At 45.9% G+C, this 19,305-nt stretch overlaps 1 protein-coding gene across 3 annotated transcripts in view; it reads left to right on the top strand.

Annotated features, from left to right (window-relative positions):
* aplf (aprataxin and PNKP like factor) overlaps positions 1-18,321 on the top strand; it is a 31,053-nt gene extending 12,732 nt beyond the window's left edge. For 2 of the 3 annotated variants that reach the window (XM_035405328.1, XM_035405330.1), the window contains 7 exons: positions 2,236-2,449; positions 2,801-2,909; positions 7,790-7,983; positions 8,662-9,008; positions 10,125-10,253; positions 15,040-15,086; positions 16,315-18,321. In XM_035405328.1, coding sequence (XP_035261219.1) covers positions 2,236-2,449; positions 2,801-2,909; positions 7,790-7,983; positions 8,662-9,008; positions 10,125-10,253; positions 15,040-15,086; positions 16,315-16,499 — 1,225 coding nt within the window. In that variant the 3' untranslated portion in view covers positions 16,500-18,321. The remainder of the gene's footprint in view (positions 1-2,235; positions 2,450-2,800; positions 2,910-7,789; positions 7,984-8,661; positions 9,009-10,124; positions 10,254-15,039; positions 15,087-16,314) is intronic. The other variant, XM_035405329.1, reaches the window with a different exon arrangement.
* Positions 18,322-19,305: the final 984 nt, after the last annotated feature.

Raw genomic sequence — 19,305 nt, forward strand, 5'->3', positions numbered from 1 at the left:
TTCCCCAGCCCTGGCCTGACATCCCTCCCTGGGTATACACAAACCTGACAAAAAATACCTAGCTAGTTGCTCTAATGCTTTTGCACTCTCACTCTGAGGCAAGCAGGTACATTTTGATGAGGCTGGACAAAATATTCGGGGCCTGCCTCGAAACATTCGATGTTCCGGCCCCTGGAAGCCCAGGCCTAACGACGACGGCCAATGCCGAAACGCTCTGTGTTTTGACCTCAGATGTTAGTAAAAAGAAACATGATTTTTATATTATTTTTTTCTGTGTTTGCTTGCATAGTCCTTTTGTTAGTTTTGGCAACCACGGCCTCATGTGCTTGTACGAATGACAAAAACAAAAGCCGTGTGCGTGAAATTGAGTTGAGGACAACCCGTGCGGGTTCTAGATTTCGTTTGAGGTGCTGGGAAATGTGTTCACACCGAGGACGCAACACATCTGAAAGAAAAGGTTGTTGCATTCAGTCTAGTTGGCATTTCTGCACACCATTCTGGTTGTATTATCTTGAGTCCAGAATGTAAATTGTATTACCTTACCAGAAGACAGCTGGGGACAGTGTATGACACCATTGTGAAATAGCACGCCTGTTTCTCGGAACATGATTTTATACGAGAACCAGAAAGCGTACACGAGTCCTGTGTAGTCAGTAAAGGTCCTTTCTACAAAGACTGGCTGGATTTGCTGGCTCCTGCCACAGTTGTGTCAGTAGTTGACCATGACTGCTGATCTGCATGGGCACAGTGAATTAGACCTCCTGTTGGCAGGGGTTGGGTGGGTTTAAATTTACCACGGTTCCTTAGATTAACATTACATTAGCTCCATCCACAGAAGCAGAAGGTCAAGGCAATGGACAATGGCAGGAGCATTCTTAACCTGACATACATGTCTTTTAGTGTGGGAGGAAACTGGAGTACCCTTGGAGAAGAAATTGTATTCTGTTCTGTTCTGTCCTAACGGTGGTGACCTGAGAGATGTAACTTGTGATTCCAAATCATTGACTAAAACAGAGGGAACTTTTTTTTTCCCCCCAAGAAGTGAAATCTGACGTAAATGCGTGTTTTGTCTCTGGTATGCAATTCATCCGCATGTACGTAAGTACTGCTTGGACGGAGAAAGGTCAAACTTTAAAGTAAACACAAAACTCACACAGCTGCTTTTTTTTCCCACCTAAGCTTCATACTGACCAAAGAGTTCAGAAGTGGTGCAATTTGCCTCGAGCTTAAAAGGCATGCGCGTGTTTGATCTCCTTTCTGATTGAGAAACAGGGAAATGTTCATCTCGATTCAAACTCGACAGAATTGCACGCAAATGAAAAAGGAACCCACGCCTGGGTGAACTGAATGCTCTAGACCTTTGCAGCGCCTCCATGTAAGGAATTGAAATAACAAAAAAAAACATAGCAAGATTTGTGATGTTTGGAAAACAGCGCGATCGCTCTCTCTCTTGTTTAGTGCCCTGTTGTCTTTGAAGTCCTTTTTCCGTTTGAAGTGCGGTCCAGAAAAACAAAACACTCAAGATCACACAAATGGCGTTCTCAGCCAGAGCTCTGTAAATTACTCGGATGTAGGAGCAGGGAGCATCCGTGTCGCCTTGTAGCTGCCGGTCGCCTTGCCTGTTCGTTGCACCAGGTTGGCGCTTGACCATCTGGAATAAATCGGATGGCTTTGATGCAGTTGCCCGGTACCTGTCTATCCCTCAGGAATGTGATTACTAATTACAAACTGATTAATCGGGGCACACTGATTTGGAGACCGTGATTAATCGGAGCATACTGATTTAGAGACCCTGATTAATCGGAGCATACTGATTTGGAGACCGTGATTAATCGGAGAATACTGATTTAGAGACCCTGATTAATCGGACCATACTGATTTAGAGACTGATTAATCACAGCACATACTAATTTACAGACCTTGATTAATCAGGGCGTACTGATTGAGAGACCCTGATTAATAAGGCCGTACTGATTTACAGACCCTAAAAGTTTCTGAGGCTGAATTGTTTTTTTTGCCAAACATTTTTTGTGCTGTCAGTTGTCGCTACGAGTACAAGGACTGTGAGTGTGTATACGTATGATTGTTGAGTCATTTTTGGGCGTGAAAATGTCCAGATAATGCAGAACAAAATAACACACCCAGGCTGAATTTAGAACATAATCCAAACCAAACGTGTTACTCAGAGTTCAAATGCCACGAAAGGCAGCTCATTTGATGTGAACCCTTTCACAGGAATAGTCTGACTGTTGAAGAGGAACAGCCTGTTGCAGGCGCGCCCCCCGCCTCCGCTAAACATGACGAAGAGCCGCTGTGTTCCCCTGAACTCAACGGGGAGGGTGAGCCGACCCAAAACAGCCCCCAGGACCAACAGGCGGAGCCCACGTCGTCCAGCTCACGGCAGAAAGAGGAGGGCAACAAAAAAGAAGCCACTGTTACCAAGGAGCAGGTCAGCGAGCCGTTAGCCGCTGCCCGTTAGCCACTGCCAATTAGCTGTTAGCCATTAGCTGTTAGCCGGTTGCCATTAGCCGTTAGCTGTTAGCCGGTAACCATTAGCTGTTAGCTGTTAGCCTCTGCCTGGTCAGAAGTGGTATGACAGGGTGAACTCTGTCAGGATAATATATATGAATACTGAAAACAAAGCATTTTATTGTATGTGCTTTTCTTTTTTGTGATGTGATAGTGCCTGGTTTAGCGCTCTGGTCAGCCAGCATTTATGTCATTATGTGGAAATGTGGAGCAAAAGAAGGGGTGATTTCTGCTTCCTTTTTATGCCAAGGTCTGTTTCCTGTTACTGCAGGAGCCGGAGAGCAGAGAGCTAGGCCCGAAGCCGGAGCAGAGGAAGAGGGTGCTGCCCGCCTGGATGATGCAGATAGCTTCTGACGTCAGCAGCCCCTCCACTTCCACAGGTACCCCCCTCTGCCCCCCCCCCCGCCCCTCACCCCGCGCGTGTGTGACAGCTCTGCTCCTCTGCGGCTCGCCAGCTGCCCCGGCCCACCTGTTCCTCAAAGATTCAATTTCACTTTTACTTGTCTAGCGCCTTTTTTCTTTTTTTTTTTTTTTTTTTAAACAGAGACACTGTCACAAAGACACTTCACAGAGAAAATACAGAAGGAAACTGGGCAAAAAACCAGACCTGAACCCCCAAAAGACTCAAATGGTGATGAAAGGGGGGGGGGGTGGGGGGCGGACCTTCTGTTTGCCGGCCTGGTGGGAAAGTTAAGAAAGAGTGTGTGAAAGGAGCAGAAGTGTAATGAGGGAATCTACTGGAGCAGATGATAAGAACAGGCTGGCTACAGTCAGAGGAAGTTAAGAGGCAATCCGAGCTCAGGAATGTAAAATGGAAGATATGGAGAGATGAACACAGCCATAAGTGATGAGTAGTTCTGTGCTGAGACTGGGTGGAGTGGTCCGTTGGGCAGCCCACTACTGACCCCCCCCCCCCCCCCCCCCCTTGTGTAGTAGGGGGCTCGAATCCCAGCCCTGGTGCACTCTGTGTTGTGATTGTCTGTATCCCTTACCGTCTCTGCTTTCCCCATCTGAATAAAGTGAATATGTATATAGGCAGGGCGGATTATCTCCAGGCCTTGTAAAAATAAAAATTAAAAAGAAAGAAGTAGTTTACTATTACCCATGTTAGCTACCTCTCTAACTGCGGGATCTGTTCAGATCTCTGTGGCAATGTACTCAATGTTACGCTTGTTTTGCTAATGTAGCTGGCTTGTTCATTTTATGTGACTTTTTTTTTATCGTTTGCCATCTGTCCTTCAGTCTGAAACACTGCTCATGACCTGTGCGCATGCAGTCTTTGAGACGTTTGTTCACAGTCATGTCTAGCATGTCTGGCAGCGTTCATGCGATGCTGAACGGGGACTTGCGATGACGTCCGCAGGCGACCCTTGTGCCATCGTCGGCTACGCTCAGCGCAGTAGCATCGATCACAGCACTGTACTCGTGTGCCAGCGGGTCGGATCTCTGTCCACGCTGGAGGTTGTATTTACTTAATTGTAATTCCCTCAGCGTTCCCCCCCTGAAAGAAACGGGCAGCTCCTCGGTAGGGTCACGGCGTCGCGCCTTGGCTCTCGTACGCTATCGGCATAATCTTCTTAATATTTCCAGCTCGTAGGAATCCGTGACATTGAATTGGTGCTGCTCACCCCTCCCCGAAGACGTCAGAGCGTTTCCACATGTCTGACGGAGCAAAACACAATATGAGCTCTCCGCTCGGCTCTGGCCTTGTGGGAGATCTTTGTCTCCGACACGCACGTCGTGGACACGGGAGTCGGATATGGAGACGCCCCGAGCGTGCTCGTGCGCTCGTGTGTCAGGAAAGAAAAAAGGAAGATTCCAACAGAGGGCACAAAGGCTGAAGAGTTGTGTGGTGAAGGCGTAGTGTTCCATCAGCTATAGCCACTGTGCTGTATAGCAACGCTATCTCCGCGTCTGCCGCTGTGGTTCAGCATGAGTCTGTGTGTGTGTATGTGTGTGTGTGTATGTGTGTGTGTTTTTTTTGTGTGTGTGTGTGTGCGTGCGTGTGTGTGTGTGTTTGTGCATGTGTGTGCGTGCGTGCGTGTGTGTGTGCATGTGTGTGTGCGTTTGTGTGTGTGTGCGTGTGTGTGTGTGTTTTTGTGTTTGTGTGCGTGCGTGCATGCGTGCGTGCGTGTATGTGTGCGTGTGCGTGTGCGTGTGTGTGTGCGCGTGCGTGTGTGTTTGTGTGTGTGTGTGTGCGTGTATGTGTGCGTGTGCGTGTGCGTGTGTGTGTGCGCGTGCGTGTGTGTTTGTGTGTGTGTGTGTGCGTGTGTGTGTGTGTGTGCGCGCGTGTGTGTGTGTTTTTGTGTGCGTGCGTGCGTGCGTGCGTGTGGACCCATACATGCTCAGTGTCATTTCATTTCAGTAGCTATCACTTAGAGATTCTGTGGATGGAATTTATGCATCACAGAGCTCTGATGCGCTTATGAATTACCCCCTGCCACTACTGTCATATTTTGCTCTGGGCTACATGGTAGGAATCCAAAAGGGCCTGTAAAGCATAGTTTCAGGAATACTCAAACGCCAGAGCGTGTATTTTATCCATTACATTTTTTTGGTTGTTTTTTGTTTGATTTGATTTATTTTCCAGTTGTTTATGAGAGTATGGCAAATAAGTGAGAAGAGCAAGTACACATTAGCTGATTTAGTTTGCTTGAGTCCCCATGCCGTGCATTATGTACGCACTTAGCTTCGCCAAAATGGGTTCAGAAATGTAATTTAGGTGCTGTTCACATTAACAGAAAAGTGCACAATTTACCTGTTCACTCATGTGTTAATTATGAAAGCAGGTCCTGAGACAGACAGTTCTTACCCTCTCCGGGGTGGCATTGTGGTGTAATGGGTAGGGAAGTGGGGTTGTTGCAGGTTCGATTCCTAGGAGGGGCACTGCTGTTGTGCCCTAGAACAAGAATGCTTAAGCTGAATTATTTCAGTAATCATCCGTCTGTATAAATGGATACCCTGTTAAAAATAAATAAATAAATAAAGAAAGAAATAAATACATAAATAAATAAAGCAAAATCTGTGGTAGTCCCTCTGCATAAAATTGCATGATAAAATACCCCTAATGCAGTGTAATTATCTCAATACGCAGGTACGTATCTTATTTTCCATCTCATTCAGAGCTACCACACAATTTCTGTCCTCTTGAAATTTCTGTTGCTATTGACAATGCAATGTTTGTAGCCCTCCCCACCACATGTCATTGAGGGACACCACAACACCCCCCCCCCCCCCGGAACCCTTTCATATGTCAAGCTCATTTGAACTACAACATTTAAGATTTAATACAAGGTAATTTAAGGGTCCTGCAATTGTACACTTAGCCGACGTATAAAGGAACAATGTCCTTATCACTGCCAGCCCTTGGGTTATGGCTGTACCACAACATGGGTGTAATAGCCATTGAACAAGAGGCCTTCACAAGCTGATTGAATGTGTTGGACACATGAAAGGACAAGCCGCGGTTCACGTTTTGTAACAGGGTAATCTCTCTCTCTCTCTCTCTCTCTCGCCCCCCGGGTGTTAGGTAATTAGCTTGTCCTGAAAAGAGGGAGTCACGTTGACTAGCATGTTGCGAAAGGAATGACTTTGCAGAAAGAACGGAGAAGGACGTTCGGAGAAACCCGCTCTGAAATTGCGATTGGCTCGCCTCTCGTTGGTTTTAATTGGGCTCAAAAGAGAAATGTGCTTCACTAATGAAAGATCAAAATGTGCTGCATATATTTTCCGTAAGAACAACCCATCTACTCACCTATTTGGAGAGAAATTTTTATTTAATTTTTTTTTTGTGATTTTTTGTGAAATTTTAGTGCAGACATTTTTGAAATCCTTCCTAAAGGAAGGGGACTAAAATAACTTACGAATATCAGTTTTAGTAATGGTGGCAAAATAAGAGTAATAATAATAATAATTATTGTTCTGAATGCGTCATAGGGCTCATTTTTAAACGCTGCAGCGTAGACGCGCGTTCCTCCGCTCAGCACTAAAACCATGGCTCTGCAAAAGCCTGCTTTGAAATTTCAATAACTATAATGGAGTTACATTTTGGGAGAGCGCTCCTTTTTTTCAGATTGGTTTTCAGTGATTTCCCTCAGAGACATTGTCCCCAACCTTATGCGGTAGTTTTTCTTTTTATCGAACAGAGACGTGGGGTAGCAGAAATGCTGATTGTTTTGGGAGGTGCGGCGCACCTGTGGCGGAAAATAGAGGATTTTATACGAAAAGGTCAAATTATTATTATTGTTATTCCGTGCGTCACCCTGGTTTCTGTTTGCCGCCGTGCCGACAGGTGAACATATGCTGAAAAACGTATAAACATGTTGATTATATCCCAGCTGGCAACTGTCTAGCGTGTTACAGATCAATACATAGGCCTAAATAAATTAAATGAATACATTTAATGGCAAAAATTATGTCTTGGGGGGAATAGCATTTTGTGTGTGCGAGGGTGATGATGCTAATGATCCTTAAATAGCAAGAGTGACCATTTTTGCATTGAAACTTTTACTGTACCATGTGACTTGTTTAAATATCAGTGTCTCGGGGAAGCTTTTTTTTTTTACGCTGGAAGATATTTCATGTGCTTCTGACTGTTGGGGGTGAGGGAGCGTGAAATGGGTTCGAGATATCCAATGTAACGGTGAGATGCGCCGGTCAAGGTGACTCCCCGCGCGCGGGGTTGACGGGCCGCACACGCAGCGATACCCGCTTCCCTCCCGGTGCAAACGGACGATGGTCAGCCGGAACCTTCGGGCGGATTGGGCCGGCGGACGCGCGCGGACAGCGGAACGGGACCCCGGTGCCGGTCCCTGCTCCAGTCACAGAATTCGGTTTCCGTGAGCCTTCTGCTTGGGTTCAGTCAGTCTCACTGAGCCGCTTTGCAAGAAAGCGCGATTCAGCCGAAACCCTTCCCAAATTATCTTTGTTCCATATCGTGCAATCCATACAGTGCAAATTCTTTTCCACAGTGCTTTGTCCATTACTTTGCATTACATTACAGGCATTTAACAGACGTTCCTATCGACAGCGACCACCGTTAGCGATGTTCGGAATATGGTGTCCATGTGAAACATGGTCAGTGACAGTGACCTGTAAGCCCCAAATCTGTCCTAAGACCGGCTGAGGACACTGCGGCCCTCTGTGATCGGAATCTTGACACCTGTGGTGTAATTTGTTTTGGGGGGGGGGGGGGGGGGGGGGGGGCGCGGGTACGGACGTCTCAACAGGGTTCTCACACAGCTTGCTCTCTCTCACGCAGGTGACAGGAGGCGGGGCAAGGGGAAGGCCACGCCCACACAGGCCAAGCAGACCCGCCCCAGGAAGGGCAGGAACAGGTCGGTCTCCTCAGAGGAGGAGGAGGAGTCCGAGCGGAGAGGGGCGGAGCCGGCTCCCAAGAAGAGAGCGAAGAGGCTGAAGAGCGAGGAAGAGGAGGAAGTGGACACGCAGTCCAAGGTTAGCTGAGTTAGGAGCAGCTTCTCGAAAGAGACTGCAGGAATTATTCAGTTCCGACCGCAGACCTTAAATCCTGACCACACCTGGGTCGGGCGTCCCCTGGGGGGGTCATATCTTCGACCAATGAGGGAGGGTTTTAGTTGTCAGACACTCCCAGAATTATAATAGGGGTAAAATAGATTTTTTTCCCCTTTTATTTAAACTCAGATTTTCTCAATATAATTATTAACAATTTTTAGAAGTTTAGAGTGAGCCTGTGAACTTGACTGTATACTGGCCAGATACTGTGGGAGCAAAGGTACGCTAAGCAGGCTAATTACCTCCAACAGACTGCATCCTCTTCAGCAGCAGAGTCTAGATAACAGTAGGAGATATGGGATCGTGCTGCAGGGAAAAACCTAGGCTAAAGTCTGCTAACGGTCAGTAACGGTGAGAGTGTTTGTGTTTGATTTGTCCCGTGTGTGAGCATGGGTAATGCCAAGAGGGCTGGGATTCTGACCCTTTGAAGAGTATGTTTTTGGGAATGTTTATTTATTTGTTTTTCAGAATTCTAAGTCAGTGTTCCAGAACTCCATTGGTTTCAGTTACCGGCGGTGATTGTGACATCAGCGTTAGAATGTTCAGTTAAGAACGCTCTAATCGATTATTTGTGAACAAGGGGTTAATGATGCTTTTCAGCAGGCAGCGTCAGCAGAAGCGGTGACCAGGCGGCCCAGGGGGCCCAGCAACGACGCGTCGGGGGAGGCGTCGGACTACGCGGGCCGGGGGTCCGACACGGAGAAAGGGGAGGGGCGCAGAAATGGCGGACGCGCCCCTAAGGCCGGACCTCCGGAGGGGAAGAGAGGAGCGGATGTGACGGGCAGAAGGGAGAAGGAGAGCCTGTCTCAGGACGGAGAGACGCCGGGGGGAGGACAGGAAGTGGGCAGCGCAGAAGGGGCGGGGTCGACCGGCAGGGCGGGCCCCTCCCAGGCCAAAGCCAAGGCCCCGCCCAGACCCCCCTGCCCCTATGGGAAGGACTGCTACAGGTACAGAACACACCTAAGTTAAATTAACTCTTTAGTTGCCGGCAAAAATTCGGGGCTGAGCTAAATTGAGTTTTGGTCATTTCACCAAATGGCGCTTAAAATCGAACAGGTGGTGGCGTGTGCCCTGGTAGACTGTCGGGGGCAGTTAGGTGCGCTCGCTAGGAACCCACAGACCGGTAGCGGGCTCTAACGGCTGGCAGCATCGCTACATTGAGTTTCGGTCATTTCAGCAAATGGCGCTTAAAATGGAACAGGTGCTGGCGTGTGCCCTGGCAGACTGTCGGGGGCAGGTAGGTGCGCTCGCTAGGAACCCACGGGCCGGTAGCGGGTGCTAACCGCGAGCAGCATCGCGGCGTCCGAGCCAGTGAGAAGCAAGCGGCACTTCAGCGGCGTCGCTAGCAGGGCCCGCGGCGGCTTCAGCTAAACCGAATGGCTGAGCTAGCCGAGCGTTAGCGGTTTCACAGTTTCCGCGCCAACCGCGCGTCGGGTCCCGCTCGCAGTTCGCCGCCGGTTGCTCTCTCGCCGTGCCCTGGTCGGGTCTTCGCCTCCTCCTCCGCCTTGTTTAGTTCTCGCTTGTTTGGTTCGCGCAACGCTGTCAAGTTTAACGCTAATTTAAAAACAGGGTTGTTTGATTGAAGTCGTGATCTTTACTTGGAACGGCTCGCTGGCTGGACTTTTAAAAGTGATAGAATTGCAAACAGAATGTCAGAAAAACTGTTACTGTTTATTTTGGAAAAGCCCAATGTCAGAGGAACAGAATGTTTAATACATGATAATAATACATGATCTTGCTTGACTTTATTGTTGACTTTATTAAAGACTTCAGTGTCTTTATAGCTGAGTTCAGAACATTTGAACTCCATGATTTTTTTCTCTTGTGGCATGAGATTCAGAATTTTATTTATCGCATTTTCTGTTGTTGAGTCCTTGAACAGCTTAAGGAGCTTACGAAACAAGCATTTCACATTTGCCCATGGGAGGGTCAATCGCTGTGAAAAAAACATTGATTTTTTTTCCTCTTTATCTGAATTCTTAAGGTGAGTCGTAAGTAGAGCTGATGCAATTTTTATTTGTCAATTATACTTAAAAATAAATAAAGTTCTCTGGTTTTGTCAGGAAAAACCCGGTTCATTTCAAGGAAAGCAGCCACCCAGGCGATAGCGACTACCAGGAGGAAGAAGATGAGGAGGGGAAAGAGGAAGATGATGACAGGCCGGAGTGTCCTTACGGAACTTCCTGCTACAGGTAGGCCTCCCGGCCCTGCGCACTGTTGCTAGGTTACCCCCCAGTCAGGTAACCGGGCAGTGTGGCCAGGTGTACCCAGCGGGTGGGAGCCAATCGGCAGGCGAGCCTATGGGATGAGGCTGTTCGAAGGCCCGAGGCACACCGTTGCGTTCTGTAGTCTAGCCCAGACTCGACTACGGCTACTCTCTGCCCCCCTAGGTGAGGTTGCTGATGGAGGATAGGGAGAAATAAGGATTGTGAAAGCGAATGCAGAGGGGGGAGCTGCTGACACTCACGTAGACACATGGATGGATGTTTGCCCCCCTCCCCCCCGGCCTCCTTTTATCCTGTTCCTCTGAAAGCAGCGCACTCCAAATGTAATACGTCAGTGTGTCCCCCCCACCCCCCCCCCCCCAAACCCCCCCACCCCACCCCCCCCCCCAAACCCCCCCACCCCACCCCCCCCCCCCATAATGATTGCGTTTTGAATTGTAAGAACAGCCTCATTGACTCATCCCATTCAACAGGCTCACGTACGGGGTCAGGTCAGCACTGGGCGAACCTGCCATTCGCCTTCAAGGGTTTGATGTCGAGAGCAAATGGCGGAAACCCGAACGCGTCCTTCAAAGAATAAGTCCTGTCACCCCCCCCTCTCCCCCCCTCCCCCCCAGCCCCCACGCTAACAGGAGCCACTTATCACTTCCTTCCTCAGCTCTTAATTGCGGCCCCGTCCTTCCCTTTCTCCTCTCTTAATAGGGTGCCTGTAGTTACTCTTTTAAACGCTTGTCACGGCGTCCTTTCATGATCCCCGCTCAGGATAATAATGACGGCTGAGGCCTCTCTTTTATTTCCAGCTAAAATGGATTCGTCGAAAAAAAAATTTTTTAAATTAAAAATTCTTTGCAATATTCCGAGTTGCCGTCATCGAATTCCGGTTTTCTTCTCGGTGCTCGCTCTGTCAGCAGAACTTTCTAATGCAGAAGGCAGTGGGGAGAGGATTCTTGTTGATGGAAGTTGGACTTCCTTATTTGGAAGGCTTGAGAACATGAACTTCTGTGCCTTCTGTAAACACAGAATTCCGATGCAAAACGATGTCACACGTCTGCACGATAGAGCCCCAAACTTGCTTTTTCCTTCTTCCTTTTCCCGCTGAGTCTTGCAATCAATAATTCTCCCCACCAGACATTTAGCTGCATCTGCCAGAAACAACATCTGATGAAAGTAGCCGATTAACCGTCAGCAAATTATGATTGACACTGCAGTCCACCAATCCCTGCTTACAAATGGCTGCTATGTACGACGTCCGCCGACAACGTGAATATTTACAAACTTTAATAAACACAAGACCCCTGACCACATAAAATTCTTACCTATATGTTACTTGTTGCAACTAAGATATTCACCAGATAGGCCGCCCTTTTTAACCTCAGCTATTGGTTTTGCGAATCAACCGTTATGAACTGTTGCTATGGTTACTCCTAGGAGCAGGCCAGTCAGAGCCATCTGGTGATTCTTCGGAAGGCGTTTAGCTTGTACTTTTAAAAGCATTATAGCATTGCCTGTACCAGATTAGCTAACCAGATAGATAACACTGTACACAGATAGCTAAATATATAGAATACTTTGTTATCCCCATGGGGGAATCTTTCTAGCGGCATTTAACTTTCATTCACAAACAGGCATTTATTAAAAAAACTTCACTGGAGAAAGATAAGGGGGGGGGGGGGGTGAATGAATAAATAAATATAGATAGAATTATTAATATTTAGGCTTATTAACTTTGAATCTTACAAACCTATTCATATAAATGTTTGCTCCATTAAAGTGCTGTATGTTTGTGGGTCAGATAAAGTTTATCCAAATAAGTACAATAGTATAATTTATTCTACAATTTAAAATAATAAATTGTAGAAGAAATTACAATTTCTTCTACAATTTATTCTACAAGAAAAATACAGGGCCAAGTTACATGGAATAATTTTGGAAAGCATTGCTTCACAGTAGAGCTTGTTTAATTTGTGTAAGCTAAGATAGCCAATATTGTTTGTTGAAACTTGGCCTCATTTTGATATCAATACTTTTAAGAGCATGCCTAGATTTAGCAGGTTTTAATGAATTACTTATGTCAGACGGTGCTTAGTGTGCAAGAGTAACTTGCCATTTTTCTAAGCTGACAATGTGTTTTTATTAAAATTAACTGTCACAGAGACAGGACTATTTTAACCCTTTGAAGAGTAAGCTTTTTGGAGTTTTTTTTTCTCCTCAAAATTCTGAGTCAGTGTTCTAGAACTCTCCATCCATCCATCCATCCATCCATTATCTATAACTTGTTCTAGAACTCTGTTCAATTACCAGCAGTAATTGTTACTTCAGCATTTGAATGTTCAGCTAGAACATCCAGATCTCACACCTTAAAGGGTTAAAGGACCAATGGAATGAGAAAAACAGAGAAAAATGTTGTCCTTTAAGCGTTTAGTTTTTTCTATTTAATTTTCCTGTTTGCAGTGTGATGAATCAGTCTTATTAGTTTTTCTCTTTTCTTTAATGGCAGCTGATGGATGACCGCATAAATACATTTTACCAATGAGAACAGGCTGTTCAGCTGATAAGAAGCATGAAGATCATTTCTCTAAATGATTGAATTTCTCACTTTAACTTCTGCATTCTCATTCCAAGGAACTTGAACCCACCCTTTGCCAGACCCCCTTTGATAAAGCCCATTCATTGAATTTTAAGCCCTAAATCAATATTTTTTGTGTACAAGCATCCTGTCAGTCAGTGATACATCAGTGAATAACTGTTTCTTCCTTCACAGTCTAGAGAGACTCGATTTCCTCTACACCACTTATTTTTACTACAAAGCACACGTCATAATTGATTTTTTTTTCTCTTTTTCTGCAATAGATGTGTGGCAGTTGACTTCAATTATGATTATGATTACTTTTCTGGTTTCATAACTGCAGGGTTACGAAAACAAATAAAACTCACAAGATGAGCTTTTTACCCTGCTGTGTAGCACATTTATAGAAATTTAAATTAACCTCTGCCATATCACATTTCACAATGGAAGTGTCATTTTATTGTGATAAAGATTTGATTTATGTAAAAGATCCACCATAAGGCATGGGCGGCATAAATCATGTGAAAAATTAAAATGAATCAAGGTTTTCATGCAGTAGATTATTGATATTGAACTGACATTCAATTATTTTCCATCGTTGTCTTGATGATGAAAAAATACATACAAATAAATACAGATGATGAATAGAAACGCAAAACAGGAACCAAGTGTACGCTGGTTTAGTTAGGCCTACTAGTTGTGGAATTTCTCCGTCAGAAGTGTCATTCCTCTTTTACTAAAAGTTTCGAACGGGTCAATTTGACCCGGACGGCAAGTCCTTCAGTATTTACAGGCAGAGCGCAGAGGCCAGAAAGCTGGGTCAGTGTGGACCACCCGCAGGACGGGGCTCCCATCTCCTCCCGTCACACCGGCTCGGAGATTTTTTTTAACCAGCTCAGTCACTGAGCATCGGCAGCAAGGTGGAAGGGAAAAAAGAGAAGAGAACTTCTCGCTTCGAAAACGCCGCAATAGTCGCGGCGTAGGGCTGACGCGCTGCATTAAACGGTTTTTCGTTTACGGAGGAGCGACTGCCGAGATGAGCCGTCTACGTGCGAGAGTCTTTGTGTTGTTGAGTGCCGTGGAGGTCAGGGATTATTGGCTCTCCATTGTGTCTCCATGTCTTTTACAGCAATTTCGCCACCATGAGCCCTGGATAGATCAGCCAGAGAATGTACAAAACAGATGATACCTCTGCTTTGGGTCAGTAATGATCAAGTCAAGACCGCGTAATTATAGGGTTCTGTTCTGAGGTTTTTTTTCCCCTCAAACAATGATGTGTTGCCATGGGAACACTGTTGTGTCGTTTTGCTTTGTGACTGACAGACACCTGAGGTTTATGGGGTGATTGCACATCGTCGTGTCAGATGCACTAAATAAATAAAAAATGCGTGTTTGCCTTTCATTTTCAACTGGAGCTTACTTTTCAAGCCGCACATTGTGTAACTCAAGGATGTACAACAGCGGTCACCACAAGTGCCAATGAGGAAAAAAAGTGGGTCTACAATATGTGGCAAACAGACAGTGTGTTCACCATTGAAATACTCTATATGACATAAAGGTATCTGGTTTTGTTGAGATAGGTATGGAACAACTTGACTGGCCTCTCTCAGAGTCATGACCCCAACCCCATCCATCAATTGGAAATTCCAACTACGAATCAGGCCTAATCTCCCCAATCAGTGCCCGACCTCACAAACGCTCTTCTGGCAAGAAAGGAAGCAAATCCCTGCAGCAGTGCTCCAACATCTAGTATAAGGCTTTCCCAGATGAGTGGAGATTGTTATAGCAGCAAAGGGTGGAACCGACTCCATATTAATGCCCATCAGTTTAGATGAGATGCTGGATGTCAGGTGTCCACATACTTTTGGCCTTGTAGCGTATGTGCATTACACGGCACTGAAGCTGTTTGCATAGACAGTTACAGTTAGGATTTTGCCCACAATTGATTTTTTGACATCTACCAACCCAGATACATATGCACTATTTTGAGAGAAATGAGTACCCTGTCATCCTAGCCTGTCACACTGTTTAATTGGAGTACCACTTATCAGGCAGTGGGGGATTGGGTCGATTGAATATAGGCTCTTCAAGGTTGAGATTCCCTGATTGAGCTTTACTTCCTGTCGCCCACACGCCTCGTGTTTGTTCCGGTGGCTGTAAACATATCATTTCTCATTTGTCTTTCAGGAAAAATCCGCAGCACAAAAAGGAATACAAGCACACCCAGGATCCAGGTACGCTTTCCGTTTCTCATCTCAGCATAACCCGGGGCCCTGAAAACATTAAAAATATTAGTGGGGTCCCCAGTGAAATCTTCTCATGGGGCCCAAAGTCCCTGGTGGCCTTCCTGGGTATAACTCTTCTTTACTTATGAGTTTATTTCAAACTCCCAGTACACTCCAACACCCGTTGGATTTGCTGTAAGCAGGACCTTGTCTGTACTCGCTTTTTATGTACCTGCTACGCTGTGTCACGCATGGTGAGTAACGTCCCGAAGCTTTTCGACGAGGTTGGGCTGCTTTGAGACCCGCCCCCGCCTCCGTACCGCGAACCAGGACCAGGACCAGGACCAGGTTCGGTCCAAACCTCCGTCCCGCACTGCCCTGGGGCACGGCGACTCCCTGTTTACGAAAGGGCCGCGGGATAGGATCGATATCCCCTAACGCGATTTACTCCCAGCCTCCTCTCGCGCTGTCGTCCGACGGGAGTGGCAGACCGGATTTGGAGACCGGCTGACCTTTTTTCGTCTTAACGAATTTACGAGGTGATTTATCGCTCGCCTCCCGAGCCGGCCGCGCTTCCCCCCTTTTCCCTTCCCGCTGGTGAGGCGCGCGTGTGAGTCATCGCGTGGCACGGCGTCCTGGGTTTGCGTGTTCCTTGCGCTTTCCCCCGCGGAGGAATAATTAAAAAATGGACGTCATCAGACGGCTTAGGAGTGGCGCACAGGACGTGGCGCACCGCGGCCAGACGCCGCCGGCCGTTAGCCGGCCCCTGCCGGTTTCTGGCGGGCGTAGCTTAATTGGAAGCGCTGACACCTGCGCGGTGCGAGGTGAGGATCGGCGCTCTGCTCTTCGGCTACGCGGGCCCATTAGCGGGGGAGGGGAAAAGGCCGCTTCGGCTCTTGGGTCTTGTTGTTGTCGTGACATTATTAAAAATGTATCATTAAAAAAAAAAAAGTTCCATCTCCGAAACTCGTGCATATTTATAGCTGCAAACTGCGAAGCAGGTGTCAGTGAAGCAAGCGCAGTTTTTACATCGTGGAACAATGCCTGATAGATATTAGACCTTTGTGAGTGCATGCTGATTCTTGCTCATTATAGTCAGATTTTAAAATAATAATAATAATAAGAAGAAAACCACAGACGCGTGATCGTAGGAGAATACCAAAGTTAATGTTCTCTCAAGGGTTACCAGAAACCATAAACGGCTCAAACAACATGATTACATTAAATTTAACTGTAGGTACAAAGGCTCGCTTGGATGATGAAGACGACGGCGAGGAAGATGAGGGGGACGATGACAGCTTCATTAACGATGACAGCGGGGACCTGGACGAAGACTCGGATTACGTCCCGCCCGAATCAGAGGATGAGGATGTTCAGAGGCTGAAGAAAGAGGCCAAGGCCTTCCTGAAGAAGAAAAGATGAGACTAACACACACACGCACACACAAAAACACACACACAAAACACATACACACACGCACACACACATACACACATGCACACACACACACACACACATACATGCAGGCACACACGCTCATGCATACACACATATGTGCACACACACACATGCAAACACACACACACACACACACACACACACACACAGCTGCTCTGCTTTATCTCAGCGATCTCGTGGATGTAACTAACCGGCATTGTAGTTCAAATGAACTGAAACTTGTAAATATGTATCATATTTGTGCATTCAGTTAAAGAGACTGAACAGCTTAATCTTAGCAATAAACATTACTGGTGTTTTTTAAACTACTGTGAGGAGAAGAAGCTTGAAATCAAGCAAAATTATTCAGAATGTAACGTGGCCATCGGTCTGAGTTTACTTGCTGTTGGGATCTGTTTGTTCGAAGGGGATTTTCAGAAAGGACTGGCCTAGCGAGGACCTCTCCTGAATCCTCTGCTGTGGACTTATCGGAGTTCGATTAATCAGCCTTGGTCGAGCTCGTTTATTTCCCTGACCCTGCAAAGTGACGGGTTTCCCTCCAGCAAGATAACTGTGTTTTAGGCTCCCCGCCTTCCCTCTTCCGAAAGGTTAATCGCAAATGTCCTTTCGAAACGGAGAACGTGCTGTTCTGCTCTTAGTGGAGTCTTCCCTGAGTAAGGAGGTGCAGCGAGGATGGCAAAAGGATTTTTACAGAAGGGTCTGCACACGCATCCAGTCGCTTAAGGAGGTGCAGGAAAACTGTCTGGGGAGAGAAATTAATGCAGTCCGCACACCACGACAACATGCTCACTGCTCTCAATAGCTCACGTGGGTCTATGATGTTATAGAACTTCCTGTTATTTATTTTTTTATATATTATTTCCTTATAACAGGGAGGGAAATAGTTTCAGAAACCAAATTTGAGAGAAATCATTTAAATTTGTGAAGTAGCGGTCATAATTCGGCCTTGTCTGATTCCATAGATCCGGGTAGAGCAGAGCTATCAGGGTTTGGCTGGCTTTTGGCTTCACCTTAAAATCGACCAAAACTCAGAACCCAGACAAGAAGCCTTGTTAGGCGAGTTAATCCTGTAATCGAGTGCTTTAATTGGTCAATTAAGCGCAGAGTCACAATGTAAACAAGGAGACCACCTGGCCTCTAGAACTTTAATAACCGGGCTCGGGAATCCCATTGACATTCTGCACTGCCCTTTTCTTCATTTAAATGACTTCTCTTATGTGGTTTGAAGGTTTCTTAGTGTGCAGCACATACTCTTCTCAGGCATAATATTGCTTAGGGTATTCACCAGGGTAACGAATACATCACAGACTAGCATATGAACACTGAGCAGCACATGCGTGTGTTTGTGACTGGCTTAGCATTCCGTGTTATTTCATACCATCTGGCCAGAATGCTTAATAAAAAAATAAATAAACGTATAAAAAAAAAAAAACTGCCTTAATTTGTGTAGGAATTGTTATGTGTAATTCGAACGGAGCAGAATCACATTTTCAGATTTGCGAGTAAGGAGATGTGAGCTGGCAGGCAGTGTCACATGACTCCGTTACAGAACGTGATGTCCTCACCACTGCAGAGAGCAGGCGAGGGTGCGATCGGTTTCCTCGGCTGAGGGTTGGATTTCTGGGCTTGCCGTTTCACGCTAGTGGCACGGGCTTTGCACGAGAGGTAACGGAAAATCTTTTTTTTTTTTTTTTTTTTGTAAAGCCAGCAAACAAATCAAAGACAGCGTACCATAAATTATTTGGGTTTTCTCAGAAAATAAATGATGAAATTCTATGAATCTCCATCACCTTTCCAATGCTTTTATTTGCTTTCCCGGGGGTTAAACATTTTGTTTTCTTAACCCAATTTTGTGTTGAGCAAGTCGTTTTAGTTTTGACAACTTTTTGCAACTGATTCTTTATTTATTTATTTATTTTTTTGTTAGAAACGCAAACCACCACCCAGTCAACTCATTGTAATTTGAACTTCAAATTTCAGACGTGGCTGATTGGTTTATTTAAACATTAAGGAATAGTCAAATTTAGTAAATAAAATAATAATAATAATACTAGAGTATTACAACTATGTAGTAATGATACTGTCTCTCAACACTAAACAGTTTTCATTGGGGGAAATGACCGACTAATTTCATGAAGAAAGTGATAAATGAAGGAGAATTTGGTTGCACTTTGGTATTTTAAGCGTACGTAACAATTTAGCGGCACGTGTCATCTGTATGGCAGACCCCCTCCATGCAGTCCGCCACTACAACACCTTCATGTGACATCACACTTTACTAAAACAAACATTCTGCCCTCAGTACATTACATTGCAATCACTTAGCAGACATGGCACCATGTTACTTGGCTCAAAGTTACCTACCCCCCCCCCCCCCCCCCCCTCCCCAGCTAACGCAAAATGTTGTCACAGTGTTACTGGAATGTTTTGTCAATGTTTTAACATTGGCATCAACATTTGGCCTCATTAACGAAACTTTTCTTAAATTATTCTTTCTTACTTAAAAATGTTCCTGCGAAAAACCAATATGGGATTTGTGACACGTGCAGACATCTAATTTTGTGCCTGTTCCAGGTGTATGTGATGATGAATGCTACCTATTTGTAACGTTTCTGCACAGTCCTGTTCATGTGTTCTTGCACACAGTTTACGATCAGATATGATATGATCGTACGTTTTGTGAGGACATTTTGTGTTAGCTGGGCCAGTGTACGTACCTGCAGTATTCATAAAGATGTGAACCTGCCCTGATAAATGCTGCACACTGTTC

The sequence above is a fragment of the Anguilla anguilla genome, chromosome 2, assembly GCF_013347855.1.
Source record: "Anguilla anguilla isolate fAngAng1 chromosome 2, fAngAng1.pri, whole genome shotgun sequence".
NCBI lineage: Eukaryota > Metazoa > Chordata > Actinopteri > Anguilliformes > Anguillidae > Anguilla > Anguilla anguilla.